The sequence below is a fragment of the Melospiza georgiana genome, chromosome 20 (assembly GCF_028018845.1).
Source record: "Melospiza georgiana isolate bMelGeo1 chromosome 20, bMelGeo1.pri, whole genome shotgun sequence".
NCBI lineage: Eukaryota > Metazoa > Chordata > Aves > Passeriformes > Passerellidae > Melospiza > Melospiza georgiana.
Genome location: NC_080449.1, coordinates 7,516,816 through 7,537,658, shown reverse-complemented (window position 1 = coordinate 7,537,658; position 20,843 = coordinate 7,516,816). Strand labels below are relative to the sequence as shown.

Genomic DNA, 20,843 nt, shown 5'->3' with positions numbered 1-20,843 from the left:
GAATGACCACACAATTGGTTTCCCCCAGGAAATAGGCTTTCACCAGTAGCCTGGCTATTGTCAAACCTTCCAAATTACTCCTGGCACTTTCTCAGGGCTGGGCAGCATCGTCCAAGGCTGCAGAGCAAAACCTTTTCTGGCCTTTGACAAGTGCATACAGGGGAGGATGGGCCCAATGGCCTTGGCTGCTCCTACTGCTGGTGGCCACCACAACCTCCCACCCAGTGAGCTGGTGGGGTACCATGAGCAATTCTGGAGAGGAAATTCTTGCATCAGTGTTGATTTCAGCCTGCGTAAGAGTGTAAAACATCATCATCAACCACCTGGGAGTTGTGTGCAGCAGACTGTGCAATGAGTGTTTGTAGCAGTTAAATTATTAAAGTGGAATTACTGCAATCGTGGAAGAGTGTCTCTGTAATGACTGCAGGGCTGGTGGAGCTCTCCTTGAGAGGTGCCTCATCTGTGCTGGCTCCTGTGATGATGGCTGCTTGTCCCACTCAGGCTGGTGGGGAGAGCTCTGCAGGATTTCTGTATTGGGCTGCAGCTGGTGATGCCAATCCCCTTGGAGCAGAGCTGCACGGGCCAGCAGGAGGGAGGGAGAGAGGGAAGGAGGCAAAGAGCCACCTGCCCTTCCTGGTGTCCCCTCTCACCTGTGTGCGTGAGGGTGCTGCTGATGCACCCATCTAAGTACCAAACATGGGGAGAGTCACAGTCGCTGAAACAGAGAAAGAACCGTGCAATTAGATTGTTGATGTGAAGATTAATTACACCATCTCCACATGCTTGGGCTCTTATCTAGGCCATGACACAACCTGCAAAGGGCAGGGTGCATCCACATATGGTCTAGAACACACGCAGGGCTCGTGCAGAGACTCGCAGACGCGAGCACACAGATTTTACGCGCACTCCCACGTGGGAATTGTGATATTCCTCAGCGCCCGGGGCTGTGCCTGGGGTCACCCATCCTCCCGCGGAACGCGCCCGACCCTGCTTAGCTCCGCCGCCGCGCGGGCCGCTCAAACACCAACCACGTGACTCATGGCTCCTCCCCGCTGTGGGCGGAGCCTGCGCCCCCCCGGCCAATCAGCAGCGCGGGGGCGCGGCCGGCAGCGCGGGGAAGATGGCGGACACGGAGAGCGGCGTGGGGAAGCGGCCCCGGGGCGCGCAGGTGGGCGCTGGGGGGGGCCCGGGTCCAGCCCGCACCCTGAGGGGAGCCCGGGGCGTTCCCCGGGTCTGGCTCTGAGGGGAGCCCGGCGGTAACGCGTGCTGTCCCCCGTAGGTTGAGGACAGGAAGGTGGACTGGCGGCGCTGGAAGCAGGAGAGTAAGGAAGGCCGGGTATCGCGGGGGCTGGGGCCGCTCGGAGCGGTCACGGCGCGGTGTTTAACGCCAGGCGCTGTTCTCCGTCCCAGGGAAAGCAGAGACGAAGAAATGGAAGGAGATTAAACTGCTGAAGAAACTGGACAAACAGCGGATGCGAGAGCTGGCAGAACAAGAAGCCCAGGCGCAGGAGGAGCAGAAGGAAGACAGAGGTGATGCTGCTGTGACCCAATGGGGAGACCTGGGTGGAAGGTGCTAGAAAACCTGGCTGTTAAAAGGCAGTCGGTGTTAGCTATCGATAGGAAGGGTGTTACTTCACAGATCCCATGTGGATCAGTCCACATGCCCAAACAGGCACAAACACTGTGCAGCAACCACTGCAGCAGAGATCCTTCTGAAGAGAAAACCAGTGATTAATGTAAGGAACAGAAGTTGCTTTTCCCCCAGCACAGCCAGAGCGGCAGATACGATGCTCTCTCCTGTCTCTGCTCCGCAGGGCGGCCGCACACGCTGAGCGTGGCCCTGCCCGGCTCCATCCTGAACAACGCGCAGTCCCCGGCGCTGCGCTCGTACCTGGCCGGGCAGATCGCCCGCGCCTGCGCCATCTTCTGCGTGGACGAGATCGTGGTGTTCGACGAGCACGGAGAGGACGTCAAGTAAGGCACACACTGAAGGAGAGCATGTTAGATTAGGTTTCAGGATAGAGTTCCTCCCTGTGAGGGTGGTGAGGGCCGGGCACAGCTGTCCCAGAGAAGCTGTGGTTGCACTGTCCCTGGAGGTGTCCAAGGCCAGCTTGGATGGGGCTTGGAGCAAACTGGGATAATTGAAGGTGTCCCTGCTCATAAAGGATCATCTTGTTTCACCTCCTGTCAAGTTCCCTTCCAACCCAGGCCATTCTGTGATTCTCTGAAGGAGAAGCCATCTTGCTCTGCATGATAGTCCTCTCAGCTTTTTGTTCCTTCACTCTTCTGTTAAGCTGAGGCCTGGAAGGAACTGCATGTACCTCTCCCCAGTGCCAGGATTACAGGGACCACTATACCCCAGGGAAAAAGATGTTGACTGAACTGCCCTGGCAGCTCAGATCATTTATCCCAACATGGGGTTGACAAAGCTACAGGAGGCCCAGCCCTTAAACCTTGCTGTGGAGGGACAGGACATCTGTCAATACATCTTCCTGATATCCTGCCACATCACATTTATACATAAAGATCAAAATACAAAACTGGAAAAGGTACTTGGCTTGGAGAGAGCTCCAAGGATGATTTGTTAAAAGATTGTCTCTGGAGCACCCCTATTACAAGGGTTAGAGGGGAGGGATGTGCTCCTGTTGTCAGATTAAGAAGCAAGGCTTGGTCTTCTGGAGACCTGACCAATCTCATGCTGAGTTAACAAGCTGCTTGCTTTCACTTTCAGGAGCGTGGAGGGGGATTTTGAAGGAATTGGGAAGAAAGGCAAGGCTTGTGTGCAGCTGGCTCGGATCCTGCAGTACTTGGAGTGCCCTCAGTAAGTTTGCTTTTCTCTTGCTTTGAGTCAGAACAGGGCCAGAATTGAGATCCAGATGCCATAAACATACCTTTTCACATTTCACCTTTCTCTGGCAACAGGTACTTGAGGAAATCCTTCTTTCCAAAACACGAGGACCTGCAGTTTGCAGGTAAATGCAGTTGTGTCTCTCCTTCCTGAGCCCTGGCTCCTTGTGTGTGGGACAGCCAGGACTTTTCCCCGTTCAGCACTGGACCTGAGAGGGAAGGAGCAGGGCAGCACCTGCCCCTACAGCTGTGTTTCCCCCAGCACCTCTTTGCTCTGTGCTGTTCCAGGGCTGCTCAACCCCCTGGACAGCCCCCACCACATGCGGATGGACGAGGACTCGGAGTACCGGGAGGGCGTCGTGCTGGACCGGCCCACCAAGCCAGGCAGAGGCTCCTTTGTGAACTGTGGGATGAGGAAGGTGTGTCTGTTACCCAGAGATACAAAACAGCTTCCCTTGTCTCTCTGGCAGATTTGCAGCAGGCAGGGTGGGCGCTGCTGGGTTTCTGAAGGCTGCAGTTGGCTGGTAGGGGGTTTAGGGTTGTTGGTGTCTTGTTCCTTCTCACTTGATAATGTTTGTGGCTTCCCAAGCCCCAGCAGGCCCCAGGCATTCCAGCAGATCATTGCTTTACTGCTGCAGCTGAACCTTTGAGTAGCAAAATAAACTTCAGACTGATGAGAAAGCCCCTGAGCCACACACAGAGCTCCTCATCTCAGCTCCATGCCAGAATAGACACCCACTTCCTCAAAGGATTCCCTTCCTTCCTTCCCCACCTTCCCCAGTCCTTCCAGAATGTCTGGTGCTGATGGTGGCTGTCACTGCAGGAGGTGCAGATTGACAAACAGCTGAACCCTGGTCTGCGAGTCACCGTGCGCCTGAAGGAGCCCCAGAATCCAGGTAATCCATGGCTCCAGGAGCAGCTGTAAACTTCAGTCCTGCAGGAGCTGGTCCTTCTGTATGACAGGTTTGAAGGTACCCAACAATTCTGCATGTTCCCTTCACTCCATACACAAATTTAATAACACCCCTACCATGCCTGCCTCAATAACTGGAAAGAACTGTCAGCTCTTCTTCTCAGCAGTAAACAGCCCAAACACACTCACAGGCTTTCCAGAGCTCACCAAATTTCCAGAATACTTTTTCACATTGTGGAAAAAGAGAGGGTGATGGCTGTGGCTGATCAAATCTCACCAGATCAGAGGCTGTTAAACCTCTTTGCTTTCTTTCAGAGGCCAAAGTGAGGAAAGGCACCGTGGTGTCCTCACAGCACCCCCGGGCAGTCTCAGGCTTGTACTGGGGCTACAGCGTCCGCCTGGCCTCCTGCCTGAGTGAGTATCCAGAGATCCCCTGCCTGGGCTTCCACACCAGTCCCAGGCCTACTGGCTGCACACCTCTTTCCTAGAAATCTTGTCTGAAGGAGACTTGCACGTTATATGTGCAGCCAGCAGCCACGTGGCAGTCAGATTTTAGGGCTGAAACAAGACATGAACCACCCAGTCACCCTCCAGGACTGTGCCCTGTAACTTCCACTCACCGTTGCTCCAATGACAAGAGATGAGTTGATGCCCCTCTCTATTTCCATGATAACTACATCCCACTCATTCACATCAGAGCCAGCAATCAAATTTCAGTTCAAGAGCCCTGGAAAATTATTTTTGTATCTTCTGGTTGATTGGACCTTGTAGGAAGACTGTAAGCTGTTAGGGGGTGGTTCCTGGCACCTGTCTTGAGCTTTGAGTGTGAAAAGGATGTGGGAGACTCTTGCAGCAAGGGAATTATGTGAGAAAGAGGAGTCATTCTGTCTCCAGCTGCACTTTAGGCACTGAAAGCAACTCTTGCTGCCACCACTCAAACCATGGAGTGTTCTAGCCTGTCCAGAAGGCACATGGGTGAGGACATGGCAGCAGTAATCCCAAACTCTGTTTTCCAGGTGCTGTCTTTTCCGAGTGCCCATTCAAGGAAGGTTATGATCTCTCCATTGGCACCTCAGAGCGGGGCAGCTCCGTGGACCAGGTCACTCTGCCCTCCTTCAGGTTTGTCCTGCCTGCTTGGACCCACTCAGAACTCCCAGTGAGGCTGGTGAAGGCAGCAGAGCAGGGGAAATACCTCAGAACAAGGCCAATTCTTTTCCTCTTTCTCTGCAGTTGGTAGCAGGGACTGTCACATTTGGCCAGATGCTGTGTGGCTCTGGTGGGGAGGCAGCTGCAGTGGGTACCATTGGCAACAGCCACAGCTCCCTGCTTCAGCAGCACACGGGAGCCTGGATGCAGACTTGGACAGTCTGTCCTCTCACCCTGTCCTTGTGCTCTCCCCAGGCATGCCCTTGTTGTCTTTGGAGGCCTTGAGGGCTTGGAAGCTGGGGTTGATGTGGACCCAAACCTGGAGGTCACCGACCCAAGCGTCTTGTTTGACTTCTACCTGAACACGTGTCCCAGCCAAGGCAGCAGAACCATCCGGACTGAGGTAGGGCTGGGGGTGCTGGGTGTGCCCAGGGCAGTGCTGGGTGTCTGCCTGGGCAGTGCCACATGGCCCAGCTGTGCTCTGACTGCCCTGGCTCTGCTGCAGGAAGCGCTGCTGATCTCTCTGTCTGCGCTGAGACCACACATTGAGGAGGCTGTGAAGACACCCAAAGACACCTGAGGGAAGGGAAACCACTGACCTTGCCCTTGGGGAGGCAGCTCTTCAAATGTGGGATGCTGGGCTGGTCACTCCAGGAGCCTGGAGGGACCCAGGCACAGTGTGACTGGAGCTGGCAGTGCTGCCCAGCTGTGCAGACCCAGGGCCGGTCCAGCATTGGAGCTGTAACACCTCAGCCCTGGAAGGGCAAAGGTGACCAAGATCAAAGAGAGACTCCTTTGAATACAGTGGTCTTATGGGTGAGACAATGGTCTCACCCATAAGCATTTGCAGGCTCATGTTAAAGCCACAGGTTATATATATATATATATATATATATATATATATATATATATATATATATATATATATATATGTATATATCACCCAGTCCAACTGCCCTTTTTTCTTTGGATGGACTCCCTCTAGAAGTTCTCCTGTCTCCTATTGGTGCTGGTTTATTGCAGTGCCCTGCCCCTGTTGCCTCATTGGTTCCCCAGTTGGCTGCCCCTCCTCTACACCATTTATACTCAGTTCCCATTGGCCCTTAACCCACGATCCATCCCTTTCCCCCCTTATAAATCCTGTGTCCTCAGCCCCATTTGGTCCCTGGACTCTCAACATTGCAATAAACTGTGTTTGCAGCTCTGTCTCTCACCTTGTTCATCAGCAGTTAAAGCAGGCTCTGGGCTCTGAGAGTGCAGGTGGCTCACAGAGCCTGGTTCTGGCCACACCACAACACCCAGCCAGGCATTCACTGCTCTGGGAGCCCAGGTCTGTGCCCTGCTGCCTGTGTGGTCCAGCCAAGGGCTGGTTGCTGTTTCCCAGCAGCTGGCACAAGCCTGGCAGCAGACTTGGTCTCAGCAACTCTGAGTGGGAATAAAGCTGTATGGAACATCAGTTGCTGTGAAATCCAGGTGTGTGCCTGGATTCCAGGCAGTGCCTCTGCAGTGATGTGGCCTTCAGACTGAAACAAAGTCAGAACTTATGCCAAGAAGCTGTTCCTGCCTCAGCCTGATTTCCCCCAGCCCCCCTTCAAGGCTTCATCTCTCCCAAGAGCAGGAAGGGCTGCAGCTTCAGTTGAGCCTCAGCACTAAAACACATCATCTCATTACAGTCTGCCTCTGTCTGTGATGCCTTAAGCTCTGCCTACAGTGAGCTCAGACAGGAAAGCAGCTGGAAAAGTTGGTTCCATCCTCCCCTCCTCCTGCTGAGATATTCAGAGCTTTGGTGAGAGCAGAGAAGAAACAATATCATGGGTGTTCAAAACTTTACTGCTAAAACCATCTTCTGAAAGAAAACAATTGTACAGTTCTTTGGGCTCAGGAAGGCAGGAACTCCTGCTCTCCTCCCTTGGCACCCACCTTGCTTCCCTGCTAAACAGTAACAGCTTTCTGCCTTTTTCCCTTTCTGCCTGAGTGAGCCTCACACAACTCCAAGGCAGCAGTTGATTATGAGCAAATCCTAGAGAGCAACTTCAGTGTCAGGTGCCCCTGAGCCTCCTGCAGGACCACTCTGGAGCCCGGCTGTGTGTCTGTGTTCCAGTCAGACACAAGGGGAACAGTGGAGAGAAGCACAGGTTTGAATCTGAATTCCCACATTTACAACTGCACAAGGAATTCTGCAGGTGATTGCCAGTCCCTTGCCAGGGGTTACCTGTATCTGTTCTAGTCAGGGGTCACTGCTTTCCAGCTGTGATGGCTTTCAAGTTACTTGTTCTCCTGAGGATGTTTGGGACAAAGAGAAGCCCTGAGGCTCTCTCAATGCTCTCGATGGGAACCAGGAACCGTTCCAGGGGGATTTTATCATCCACAGGGCTGTTGGGCATCACGTAGGAGCGCAACTCAATCTCCCCACTCTCCTTTTCCAAGATGAGCACCTTGAAGAAATGGGTGGGGACAGCCACGTTGTTCTTCCCAATCACCTGGTACTTCACGTACATCTTCCCATCAGCCTCCATCCTGCACCAACAGCAACATCCCAGGTTAGCTCTGGTTTGGTGTCACTCCATCCCCTCAATCCTCCAACCTCTCTGAGTAAAACCCCACCCACAGCAGGCAGCAGCTCTGCCTCTGCCACAGGGCTGTAAAACAGGGCTGGGGCAGAGGCCATGTGACATGGTGAGGGTGAGCTGAGCATTGGGGCCGCTCCCAAATCCCCTCCCTGCTGGTTTGAACAGACTTTCCAAGCTACTTCCTGCTGCTGAAGAGATCTCAACATGAGACAGCTGCTCTTTGGTGCTACGTGGAGATCTCTGAAACTAAAGTTAAGTGGAGAAGCAGCCCATGACATTGAACCTGAAAGCTTTATTCTGCAGGGATGGGGTCTGCAGTTTAATCTGGTAATCAGCTAATCTACTAAATTGTTAAGGACTGCAAAAACAAGCTGGTTATACTGCAGCTCAGCAATCCCACTTGACTCATGAAATAATCATCTGGATGGGAAATACATAAACTAATCCTAAGAAGGTACCTTTCTATAGAACCTCTGTGCACAGGTGGTCTAACCTACTGAGGGCCCTTAGTAGATCCCTCCTGGTCCCACAGCCTGTTTTCCTTTGCCAGCACAATACATCTTTTTGGTTGTGTTTACCTGGGCAGGAAGAGGGGTCCTGTGCAGACGTAGACATTCCTGTTGTTTTTTGCCAAGCTCCTGCAGTACTTCTCAAGGTTATTCCAGGCATTCTGGTTTAAATGAGGATTCTAGAAACACAACCAGTAGTCAGTTACTGTTTAGAGTAACACATCTCACAGAGCCCCCAAGCACTTTCCATACCAGACCTCGGCTATCACCTCTGCTTTGGGAGCAGTGATGGCCTGGTTTGCACACCCAGGACAGGACCCATTGCCGAAGGCTGCAAGTTTTAGCAAGCGTGCATCTAATTGTTTAATTCTGCTCCTGAGAGGAGCTGCACTGAACGGGCTTGAGAGGCACACACAGGCAGGTACATTTGCAGGATCCCCGCTGTTAAATCTATCAGTAAATCGGCACCTCCGAGTGACTCTGGCCCCTCTCTGCCTGAACTGCAGCAGGCACAAACGCAGCGGCAGGGAGCGGCGCCTGCCCTGAGCGCGGGCCGTACCTGCGGGGCGATGTTGCTCAGGTAGAACGTGTCCCTCATGGCCTTCTGGCTCCACCGGTGGTTGGCGGCGGCCGCCAGGTGCCCGCGGTCGAAGCCGCTGCCGCGGTAGTCGGCGTTGGTGGCGCGGTGATATTCGTGCACCGAGTCGTCCTCCTGGAAGTCGCAGGCGGCGCGGTCGGAAGCGCCGCTGAGCGTGTCCCGGTTGAGCTGCTCGATGACCCAGAGCGCGCTGCGGCTCCGCGGGTCGTAGCACAGCACGTAGGACTCGCGGCTCCGCAGCTGCGCCAGCCCGGGCAGCCCGTACTTGCTCAGCTCGGTGCGCACCGAGCCCGGCGGCGCGGGCAGGCTGGCCGCCGCCACGGCGGGCAGCACGGGCAGGCGGGCCAGCAGCCCCTCGGCCGCATCGCCCCGCTCCCGGTGCTCCCGGCGCTCCCGGCGGGCGAGGGCCGCCCCCAGCCCCGCGCCCACCGCCAGCGGCAGCACCCACCGGGCCCGCAGCATGGCCGCTACTCCGCGCGGCCGGCCCGCCTTAAACGGGCCGCGGCCCAGCCCCGGGCGGCCGCGCTGCGCCGGCGGCATCGCCGCTTTAAGGGGGAGCGCGCACCGCGATCCCGGGGCCGCTGTCCTGAGGAACGGCCCCGGACCCGCAGAGCGGCCGGGGACACCGGGGACACGGACACAACGATACCGCGGACACCGGCACACGGACACCGGGGACACGGACACAACGATACCGCGGACACCGGCACACGGACACCGGGGACACCGGGGACACGGACACAACGATACCGCGGACACCGGGGACATGGGCACACGGACACCGGGGACACAGACACAACGATACCGCGGACACCGGCACACGGACACCGGGGACACCGCGGACATGGGCACACGGACACCGGGGACAAGGACTCAGAGCGCTCGCAGGAGCGGTGGCACCCGTGGGGAAGGCAAAGCAAACCCACGGCGGAAAGGAGAAGGCGCAGGAGGAGCCGGGCTGGCCCCCAGGGCTCTCTGTCACACCTGCGGCCCCAATCCGAGTCACACCGACAGGAGAGGTTTGCACAGACATTCGTTTAGTTAAAGGAAACCTTACAAAAATAGTGTTTGAAAAAAAGAAGCGTAAAAGAAGGAGTTTTAGAGTGATGAAATGTTCACTACACCATTCTCTGGCAGTTCTTCAAAATAAAGTGGAAAAACATAAGTGTTATCTGTTCCTTTCTTTGGGGAAAGGACATTTTAGAAGATTGCTACAAACAGCTAAAACAAGGTCACTGACATTCTCTAAGTAAAATCAGCCTCTGATTCCCAAACACCCCAGACTCCCCCAAAACAACTTCTGGCCTCCATTCTGTTCAATGCCAAAGTGTGAATAATTTAGGTGGAGTCACAAAATTCAAACTCAGAATCAGTCTCCTGAGTGACCACCACCAGCAGCCTGATCTACCTCAATGGCAAAGCCACCAAGTTCCACAAAGCTTCAACTCCAGTGAGGTGCAGGTAGAACAGACCTCTCCTTCCCAGGGAAAACTCATCTCTTCCACATCCAGGAGTGTCCTGATTTCCCTCCCAGCTGAAGGTGATCTCCTTTTCCCCTGTCTGGCAGTAGTCCTGCCTCTGAGGAACACATGGTAGGATCTATTTAAACATTCTCTGTTCAAGTCCCTGTGAGATAATGGGTCCCCAAGGCACCCCAGACTAACACCTCCCACCCCAAAGATCAGCTCTTTCAGCAGGTCAGGACTGTAAGAAACCAGAAGCAGAAACATCTCAAGGCTGGAACAGGTGTTACTTGACCATACAAGTAAGGAAACACCAGTTAAGTATTGTCTCACTTCAAAAACAACAAAAATAAATCACCAAAAACCTTTGAGGAATGAAGCCAAGGGCCACGTGAGGAGATTTAAAAGCTGCTAAAAGGTTAAGACTTTCTTTTGTCCCCTCAGAAAATCTGCTTTTGCTCTTAAAGAAAGAAGAAAGTCTTGGAATAAAGAAATAGATGTCCCAAGACAATGAAAAGTACCACTCCTTTCAACAGCAGGACAGAAGTTCTACCACACAGGAAGGAAATAAGCAGAATATAAAACAGCTTTTTATGTATGGAACAGCCTGTCTGGACGTTTCAAAGTTGTTGCAAGCTCTCCCCACAGAACTCAATAGGTTTGGCAGCCATAGTTTGGATAAGGCTACAGAATTTATCCCAGAGATCCTTTCCAGCAGCCAAATCTCCCATTGCATCCCTTTAAACCACTGCAAACTCCTTCCAAAAGCCCTCACTGTCACTCTCTGAAGCAAGGTGACAGAAGAGAGCCCTTGGACACTGAGGAAGGGAGAAAGCAGCACCACACCTGTGCTGCCACCCCCCCCGTGCCCTCCCCAGTGGGATGTCACCCCCAGGGCCCAAAACGATGCTGAAAACATGCACAAGTTAATTTCCAAGTCATACTTTCATCCTGATTTGCCTGCTGCCTCCTCAGGTTACTTTAAGGAGACTTCCAGCTGCTCAGAGCAGGAACACTCACGGATGGTCCCTGGTGCCAGTAAGAAATTCCAGCATAAGGAAACCCTGCAGGTCTCAGGGGAACCCAGAATGAACAGCCCAGCAAAGGATTCAGGGAGATGAGAGCAGAGTTTGTGCATGGAATGGGAAAGCTGCAGTATTTACAGCAGTTCTGAGGCAGAAGTGTTTGGAGCAGGTACAACTCTGCCTCCTAAGAGTGGGGCCCTGTGGTTTCACATTTGTACAGAACCTCCCAGGTGGCTCTTTGACCACACCAGGTCTGGTCAAAAGCTTCCCTAGGGTAGGTACCCAAGAGCTGTAAGACCACCTGGAACAGCTCAGAACATCCATCCAGTGGCCAGAGCAGCCAGGATGCTTCACCACACTGCTGCCCTGGTCTACCTGTCCCATTTTAATTGTAGGAAAACCATACCCTCAAGAAAAGATTGCAGCACAGAGGGATACTGTTGCCACAGGTATTAATTACAGATTGCTTTAAACCTTAAATTGCTCTTGCACCACAGCAGCAACACAGGGCTGCACAAGTGGTACTTGAGCATCTTCTCAAGAGGCAGAGAGTGCTTGAGATTGCCAATAAGAACATGGGAACGTGCACCAACCTGTCCTCCCATCTCCCCACACACCTTGGTGAGAATGACAGCAGCCTGTGAAGGCTTTCAGTGAAGGAAATAACACCAGGAAAAAAAGCTGAAGGCTGCCAGCATCCCTCCTGCTAGGGCAAGTCTAGGCCAGCAGCAGCTTAAGCAGATCTTACAAAGACTGACTGACCTTTAACAAATCAACACCCATAAATACCAAAGACTGCAGTGTCCAACAGCAGAGGTGAGCCAGCACAGCACAGAAAGAAAGGGAAAAGCACGTTGGATTAGTGTTCACTCAAGAGCTTCTGCACCACACAAGCACCTGGGTGCTGGCAGTTTCTCCCTCTGAGGATCAGGGTTTCTGCTCAGCTCAGCACTGTGCAGGGCAGCAGTTCTCCCTGTGGTTTGTCTCAGTCCCTGTTCACCTGAGCCACTGGAACATATCTGAAGTGCAGCAGTTTCCCTCTCAGGAGGAACAAGTGTCCAGCTCAGGGCTGTGACTGCAGCAGGACCAGCACAGAACAGTGGATCAGCCCCAGCAGCCAGCTCATGACAGATGTCTCTGCCTGCTGGATTGTGCTAGAGAAGGACTCCTACTGCAGATCAGAACTGTCTCTTCCTGACAAGGAGTACTGTGAGACAATAGCAAGGTTACTGTGACCAGACCTTAAAGGGAGTAGTATTATTTAAGCCACTGAGGCAGAAAACTCCAGTTGTGTGCCTGTATAAATCCCTAAATAAGCTGTCTTCATTGCACATGATTAGGTGTCCATTTCTTGTGTTTCAGAATCCTGATTGTAGCTGGATATGCTCCAGTTCAGAGCAGCATGAGGCCTCCCTGCTCTAAGGCTGTGTGTAGTAAGGCTTGACTTGGAACTACACTTCAGAGGGGGTTAAAACCACCACAATGTTGCTTTCAAGGACACCTCGTTGATAAGGCAGTTCTGGATTCAGGCAGTTTGAGTGCACAAAGCCACCAGCTGTCACTGTGTCCTCCCACCTCAGCTTCCCAAGTCTCTTTCCCAGTCAAAGGAGTGCAAACTGCCAGGTGACCTTCACCAAAGTGATGCAATCTTCTTCTTCTTCACACGCCTCAGCGATGGCCAAGTGCAGACACGAGAGAGGAGAATCCAGAATCCACTTGAATGGCAGAATGTGTGACTTCACTGGAATACATTCTATTCACAGGAGGAAGATCCTTCTATCCTCACCCACCAAAATTCACTGGACTTAAGTCTGTCCTTTCCCCATCAGAAGTTACTCCATGTGTTACTTCCACAATACAGGAGTCCATCCCTTCAGGGATATGCAGACAGAAGGTTTCTTTCTCCCCCAAACTCAAAGTCATTAAAAAAAGATACAAAGAACTGCTTTTGGCAGCAAAGAGGCATTTGACATGTGGAAAAATCTGGAGTGCAGGACCCAAGTAGATAGGGAAGTAATCAGTCCTTGACCTAATAAATAGAGTAGAAGTCTTCAAGGTGGCCAGTAGTTCTAACAAAACCTGAAGTCTTGCAGAGACCAGTAGGAGCTTTAGTGCACGACACTGCAAGGGGCCATCTCCCAGGATCCACTGCCACACAGTTCTCTGACACCTTTTGTTAGGCCCATGGACTATTTGGAATCTTGAAGTTCCTTTGCCTTCTTCAAAATCAGATGAACATCAGAGATGGGATAATCCTATGACAAAGGAGCAAAAGTATTTCAGTGACTTCCCAGCATTCTTGATGCAGATTGTTTTATTTAAGCAAGGCAAACCTTGACAACAAAGTTCTTGGCCTATTATAACATACAGCCATGTTCAGTTACTCCTTTAACAGCTACAGTTTCCTGTTTTGTAACTGATCAAACTTCAACACCCTTCCAGAAGGTTTGTTGTTGGTTTTTTTTCCACTTTGTCCTCCAAGGGCACAGTAACCTGGCCTGACACAGGGCTCTGTCTCATGCCAGAGAGCCTTATCAAAGCCAGTATCTGGCACAGCCCAAAGCAGGAACTGGCAGAACATGAGATATCCAACTGTGCAGTGCAGGCGTTTCCAACCAAAGGCTTTCAGAGATCTCAGAACTGAACAAAACCCTCTGGCCAAAAAATTTAGCAATGTTACATAAGATTTCACATCTTTGCTTGAAAATTACTTTTTTTTTTGCAAACCAAAGGAACATTAGAAACCTCCAATCTATGATAACTTCACTGTAGGGTAGAAAGGGTGCATATGCTAAAGACTCCCACTGATCCCTGCAGATTTTCCTGCAAGCAAACATCACAAATGTGGTTCTTGTCTTGAACCAGGCATACTCTCCCACCCTCTCACATACTGTCACCATCTCTCACAGCACTATTTTAAGACTTTTCCAATTGCTCTCTGCACCCACTCTAGTTCATTCTTACCTGTAGCAGCCTCATGTTCAGAGTGAAGTCTCCTTCCAGCAACTGATCCCGGATGAGTCTGAAAGACGGAAATTATTCCGGCTAGTTCTGACTCTTTACAAAAAAACTTTAAACCCGACAACCTCTTCACCAGCTGCCCTAAGACATGCCTAGAGAGGGCTCCTGGATCCATGGAAGAGGAGAGGAGAAAGGCAGTGTGTGTGTACTTACGTCAGCATGGCACAGCAGACGAGCAGCAGGAAGTCGAAGCGCTTGTCGTCGGCGAAGAGCGAGTCCCAGATGCGGATGACATCTGGCAGCAGGAACTCTTGGGACAAGAGCAACGTCAGCCAGCGGAAGGCAAAGAACTGGGGTTTGATGTTCTGTTCTTGCTGTCAGACAGGCACCAGGCAAACAATGAGTACGTGCTCCCGGTCAGCTCCCTACAGGCAAGAGATCACCCCATGTTTGCAGCCCTGTCTCCTCCCCAGTGCTGCTCTAAGCTCCCAGCTCATCCTGCAGCAGCAGGAAAACCTCTGCATCCTTTGGAGACTCCCCCATTCAACCATGACTGGGAGATTTTCAGTGCAGCCACACTCCACACCTCCAGCCAAGCCAGAAAATGCTCCTCTATCCACAACATGGAGTAAAGGAAGCTTTTCTCCCTAAAGGCTCTATTTGTGTTCTGTTAAACCTGCCAAGTAATTTTAAAGTTCCCATTTCAACAGTATTTTATCTGCAAAGCTGCAGCCCTCCCCCGCTAGCACAGGCACTGTTTGTCAGGATTTCCTCTCCTTTCCAGAACCCTTGTATTTATGAAAAGGTTTACTATTCACAAAGATAAACAAAAATGGAACAGAGTTCACACTGATGGTCAGTAAAATATGCTGTAAGCACCTTTAGCCTGAAGTTTTCCTGTTTTCTGATGTTAAATCCAACATAGCCTAAGTTTAACCAAGGTCAAACAAGCTCAGGATTCTGCTGATATTCTTAAGGACCAGCTGCTGCATGGCCAAGACCATTTCCTGCCAGCCAAACATTAAGTAGTTTTTCTCCCCACTGGAACTGCTACCAGCCAACACTGTGGGCTGTGTCACTGTGCTGACAAACCATCTTCTGGATTACAGAAGAAACTTTTCTAGATGGGAAAAAACCTCGTTGTAATTTGGTCAAGGTTGCAGTAACAAGAATAGCTTTCCTTTCCAAAGTCTCCTTACACTTTCACACCAAATGGACTATAAGACTGGAGATGTTTGTAATGAAAGCTGCCTTCTATGTGTTCTACAAAACTCACACAAACTCAAAGGAGCTGGAAACCTTTAGATGAAAGGGAACAGTATAATTTAGCCAGTGGGATCATCCAGCTCACTGGAATTCACTTCTCCTTTGGAATGTGCTTCATGGAGTTTAAGTCAGTGCTGTCAGGGCAGCACTGGAAATAGAAGTGTGTGTGTGCAGCGTGGGGGATGTTTTTTGTTTTGTTCTTAAAAGCAGAAACAATTTCTGTAGCCTGGAATGCTGAAGAGCTCTACAGCAAAACTCATGTTTTGATGTCTACAAGAGAGTAAAACCTCCAGCTCCAGCTATGCAGGTGACCAAGGATCATGGCCAAGTCCCTTCAGACTCCCAGCTGGCAGCTGTGCAACAACCACAGTTTGCTTTCAGAGGCAGGCAGGGGAGGAAGCCTTGCTGTGTCAGCTCACTCTGGGCTCACTCCAAGAGGCTATTTCAGCTCTCAGGTAAGAGTCTCTCTGCCCTACAGCAAAGCCCTTCCTGCACTCTGTGTTCCACTCAAGCAGTTTAACAAAACTGACATTCATGTGCACTGTTAATCCACTCCTCACATCCCACCCAAGACCCAGAGAAACACCCGGCTCCTCACCAGTTTCAAATACAGCTCCACATCTTTTTCCTTCAGGGTGGAGTACACCTTCTCCATTTTGTAGGTAATACCACACTGAGAATCATCCAGGCTCTTAATGAAGTTGTCCCGAATTTCAGCCATTAGATTGGTAAAGCAGAAAAATGTGTCTGCTTCAGCATGTTCTGGGGAAAGAAAAGAACAACATGGGATAATAGAGGAAGCCTCACTGAGAGAGGTACAGAGCTGTAAAATTGTCCTTGTTCCATATCTGGTTGCTGTATTGGATGTGAGGTGTAGATCCCACCAGATCTTGGCTTGCTTGGTCTGGGTCAAAACTAGACAACCTTTTTTTTAGGTTTTTTTCTAAACTAGAAACAGCTACAGAGGCACTGCAGATACTAACCCTGTGTCCAGCACAAGGTCTTCGTGACATGAGGTCACAAAACAGTTATCTATACACAAGAACATAATCTGCCACCAGCACACACCCTCAGAGCTCCTGTGAAGCAGAAGCAACAGGCAAAGTCCTCCCTTTCCTTAGTTTTCCTTACCATCTATATACAGTACAAGGAAACAAGAGCTTCAAAGGGGATTTTGAGTTTAATAAACAAACAAAAATTGCTCAAAAATGCTTACTTCCCATGTCCTTGCTACTCCCAGCCCATTCAGCTCCCACCAATTCCCCAAAACTCCTCATGCCATGCAGAGAAGTCACAGTACCACAGCCACTGCTGAGCAGTCAAAAGGCTTCCTCACCTTTCCATTCACTGTTAGGGTCTGTAGCAAAGGTGTAGTAAAGAGGCCCCACGATTTCATTCATGCCCTGGACATAGGCTATCCCAGGGTTCAGCTTGGCATAGATGAACAGGATCCTCTCCACCACTTCCCAGTGAGCTTCGCAGCCATTGGGCAGAACCTCGTACTCACTCAGAGAGCTGGGGGTGCTTTTCAGAGGGGAGCTCACCTGGAAAACAAGGCTCAGTCAGGACAACCAAGTGGCACAGATTCCTTAGCACATGTGCCAAGCTTGGCTTTTAACACACACAGGCCCCCCAAAAGATCTGGGCTGTCTATACCACATAAACCCTGGGAGCACACAGGCAGAGAAGTCCTGGTGCTGGCTGTCCCTGAAGAACAAAGTCTGTACAGCAACGTACAGTTCCTTCTGAATCATTGCACCACATGATCTCACACAGTAAAAACCACAGCAGTTCCACTTCTTTGTCAGTAGCATGAGGGAACGGTATTGAGAGTTGTGGGAGAAACCACCTTCCCCAAGAGCACATGTGCTGTAACACTCATCAAAGGGGAAAGAGACTACACATTTTAACAGATACTCTGCTCCTCACCTAATTCCAGGTCTGAGATCCAGTTCTGGAGGACTATGGAAATTTGTAATAAATTCATAGTAAATTAACCCTTTAGTGTTTGTTGCCATACAGGAATGCATGTCAGGCATAAAATAACTTGTGACTCCAAATTCTACCAGGAGTCAGGTAAAAATAACCTTTAAAATAAATACACCTATAATTCTCTACAGTCTGTCAAGCACTTCAACTGATTCCACCATGTCCAGCGCCCAGAATGCTCAGTATCTGCTGGGGTGTTTCCTTAATTCCACTGCACGAGCAGAAAGAGAAACAGAGAACAGCCCAAGCATCGCCCTTCCCCTTCCCAACCTGAGCCCTTGCCCTGTGACAAGGACAGCCCCCACCCAGAGCTCACATTTGTCACCCCGCTGCGGTTCCGTGCCACCGTCTGCGACTTGAGCGTGGTTTGCTCCACGCGCCGGCGCAGCGTCTCAAACTCGTTCTGGGGGTCCAGGATCAGCAGGCAGGGATAGTCCGTGGGGCGCTGGAAAAACGCCATGTCAGGGTACAGCCTCCTAGGAGGGACACAGCAGGAAATCAGGGACAAGAAGGAAGTTTGTGCCCCATGTTGAGTGGGAGGTTGGTTTAATATTAAACTTCCTTTTCAAAGTACAATTTGTTGGTCAAACCGCCCGGGTTCAGAACCGGAGTGGTTGTGCCTCACACACCTGACATCTTTGTCTATCTGGAGGAGCACTTCGTTATCCTTGAAGTAGGTGTTCCATCGACTGTCTGGGCTTGGGTTGAGAGGCTGAAGAGAGAAACAACAGAAACAGAATAAGCATGTTTCACACATATCAATATCCTCAGTAAACATACAGTGATTTAACATTTCTGCTGTCACTCTGCCATCAGCACAATCTGAGCACATCAGGGTCATTTTTTCTCTCACATTTTGGATCCTTTTCACTCATCTCTTCAAGAATTTGTTCCAAATCAGTTCTTTTTTTCCCCTCTGTTAACAAGATTCCTGACTGCAGCTCCAAATCTGTACCATGGAGATGGTATTTAGACTCGGGGTAAGAGTTATCCACCCACCCAGCACTTTGATGTTGTGGTTCTCTCCACACCAAGATCCACACAAAGTTAACAACTAACCAAGGAAAAAAACAACAAGCTACATTCCAAGGGATTCAGAGATCACTGTGACCTGGCTGTGTGGTTTTACAGACATGCCAGTTTTACACCACCAAGGCTCCAGAGATCACAGTGGGCCAGGTGACTGCAGGGGAGTGAACGCTCAGAATGGTCATGGGAGCAGCTGTATCATTTTACAGTCTCTTCTGATCAGTTACTTCACTCACTCCTCCCACACACACACTCCTAACAGCACTTTCAGAGAAGGAGAAAGCCAAGGCATGCAGGAAATAGTCTGTTAAAAAAAAACCAACCCAGCAGCATTATCAGAAATAATCAACTCTCCTGCCTTCCACACCACAGCCCAGCCTGACTCTCCTGCTTCTTTCCTATCCTCTGCTCTGAAATCATTCATGGACCCAAATTCCCAGGGGAGCATCTCATGGCTCCAGGAACCTCCTGTGAGCCTCTCCCTTTCCCTAGGAGACCCACGGCCTGGGCAGGAGGAGAGGAGTGCACAGCTGGAAACAGCTCTCCACAGAGCTACTGCTGCTTTGCCAGTAACTCACACTCAAGGCAAGCACAACAACAGTGCCAGGCTGGCACCTGGGAACCCACAAAAGTGCCAGGCTGGCACCTGGGAACCCACAAAAGTGCCAGGCTGGCACCTGGGAACCATCTCTCCCCCTGGCAGGGCAGAACAGTTGGGAACAGAGCCAGGAGCAGCCCAGGGGGGCCAGAAACTCCCCAAGGAATTTTCTGCAGCACAAAGGCTTAACAACACTTACATGATCCTCTAAGGTCACATCTTCCCTGGAAACACCCAGGTTGGCCTTGGCAATCCCAGGCTGGATAATCATTTCTTTCAGGAACTGGGAATACAGATCCCTTAAAGAAGAAAAGAGGAATTTGCAATGAGGAAGATAAGGTCAAGGTGAGCACACAGAGTTCAAACAGATGTTTCTGCCCCACCCTGCTCAGCCAGAAGGCATCTGATTTTCTCTGCAGTGTAACTGAAGGGGTAAGTCCACCAGGCAGCAGAAAGAACAGCACATTACACTCAAGAACAATTTGTTTTATGAAAGTACTTAATTATTTAAAGCCTATTCTTCTTCTCTGCAGATATCTTTGAAAATAAAGGGATAAGTACCAACAACCTCACCTCTGTTTCTTCAGCAAAGAGCTCCATAAGGCTTTCTCTAAAGGGAGGTAGTTCAGGAGTATCTGCACAGGAAACAGGTGAACAGGAATTAGTATTCAATGAGCTGTTATACCTGCAAAATGAGCAAAGCAAACCCAGGGGCTCAAACTGGCTCTTGGAAAATACTGGGATTTCTCTTCAGAAAGCCAAGTACTTTGCCAGGCAACAGTCAGGAATATTTCAGGGACTGGCTTTCCACACAGAACTATTTGTAGGACTGATCAATAGCTAACCTGACTGAAATGCAGTGCTTGCTTATAACTGAGGTTGCTTACAGGCAAAGTGCTGATCTCCACAAATTACTGCTGACTTCTAGTGGCTTTTAAACTCTGGATTTATTGTTTGTTTACAACTTCAACCGCCAAAAAAGCAGTATGCAAACTTAATCAACCCAAAGCATCGCTCTCAAGAAACAAAAGCACCCCAAGCAAAACCCACCTTCCAGCACAGGCAGCGCAGCCCACCATCAAAGGGAATTCCTGTGGAACACCAGGCAGAGAAACAACCACGTTAGCCCGTCTCTCACCGCGGGATGCTGATGTCACCTCACAACCAGGCCTGGCAACACTTTTCCTTCCCGAGGGGCACGAAGCTCCCCCAGGGACGCTGCTGGGGCTGTGCACGGGGTGATCTCCCAGGGGACAGCCCGGAACAGGCGGCACCAGCCCGGGGCAAGGAGCCCCCTCCCCAGCCCGGGGCAGGGCCGTGCCCGGAGCCCCCTCCCCAACCCAGGGCACCACCGTATCCGGAGCCCCCTCCCCAGCCCGGGCCGGTCCCCGCGGCACTCACCGCTGAAGCACAGCTCGCGGAGCTTGCTCAGAGCCACCGTGGGTTCGCCGAGCACCTCCTGGAAGTCCGCGATCCTGAGGGGAGCGAAGCCGCGGGCGTCATCAGGGTTAATACAGGTAACCCGCGACCTCCCAGAGCCCCCAACCCCTCAGAGCCGCCGATTCTCGAGAGCCCCCAGCCCGCGCAGCGCAGGCCCGGCAGGGTGGGGAGGGGAAGAACCCCCATCCCCACACAGACCCCGACACCGACCTGCTCTGGTGCAGCCGCGACATGGCGGCCCCGGCGCCCCTTCCCCGCGCGCCGCCTAAACGCTCCGGCTGGAAACGCTGCCCGGGGAGGGGGATGCGGGACGGGCCCCGCCCTGCGGGGGCGTGGCGGAGCCGCCCGCTCCACACGGACCCTTCCCAGCGCTAAGCCCCGCCCCGCGCGCCCCAGGGCGCCTTTCCTGAGCGCCTGGCCCCGCCCCCTCCGTGCGAAGCTCCGCCCCGCTCCGCCCGTAGCGCTCAGTCCCGCCCCCGCCCCGTTGCG

The 20,843-nt window shown here is 51.7% G+C and overlaps 3 protein-coding genes across 3 annotated transcripts; 1 reads left to right on the top strand and 2 right to left on the bottom strand.

The window, feature by feature from the left end:
* Positions 1-1,102: 1,102 nt before the first annotated feature.
* Positions 1,103-6,175, top strand: SPOUT1 (SPOUT domain containing methyltransferase 1). The gene is made up of 12 exons (XM_058038307.1): positions 1,103-1,168; positions 1,280-1,322; positions 1,411-1,530; positions 1,815-1,974; positions 2,732-2,821; positions 2,923-2,972; positions 3,136-3,266; positions 3,671-3,743; positions 4,076-4,174; positions 4,777-4,879; positions 5,162-5,309; positions 5,412-6,175. Exons 1-12 carry the CDS (start codon positions 1,121-1,123, stop codon positions 5,484-5,486), a joined length of 1,140 nt encoding a protein of 379 aa, XP_057894290.1. The 5' UTR covers positions 1,103-1,120; the 3' UTR covers positions 5,487-6,175.
* Positions 6,176-6,718: 543 nt separating this feature from the next.
* On the bottom strand, positions 6,719-10,229 carry ENDOG (endonuclease G). The gene is given in 7 exon segments (XM_058038255.1): positions 6,719-7,423; positions 8,055-8,164; positions 8,545-9,071; positions 9,074-9,241; positions 9,438-9,488; positions 9,491-9,547; positions 9,550-10,229. Coding segments are annotated over 7 exon segments (1,263 nt in total). The 5' UTR covers positions 9,617-10,229; the 3' UTR covers positions 6,719-7,140.
* An 85-nt stretch (positions 10,230-10,314) lies between these two features.
* Positions 10,315-20,707, bottom strand: TBC1D13 (TBC1 domain family member 13). Its single transcript, XM_058038254.1, has 12 exons — positions 20,565-20,707; positions 20,316-20,389; positions 19,965-20,005; positions 19,488-19,549; positions 19,114-19,213; positions 17,917-17,999; positions 17,604-17,763; positions 16,635-16,842; positions 15,897-16,060; positions 14,246-14,406; positions 14,036-14,093; positions 10,315-13,326 (listed from the first exon to the last, which is right to left on the bottom strand). Exons 1-12 carry the CDS (start codon positions 20,585-20,587, stop codon positions 13,261-13,263), a joined length of 1,200 nt encoding a protein of 399 aa, XP_057894237.1. The 5' UTR covers positions 20,588-20,707; the 3' UTR covers positions 10,315-13,260.
* Positions 20,708-20,843: the final 136 nt, after the last annotated feature.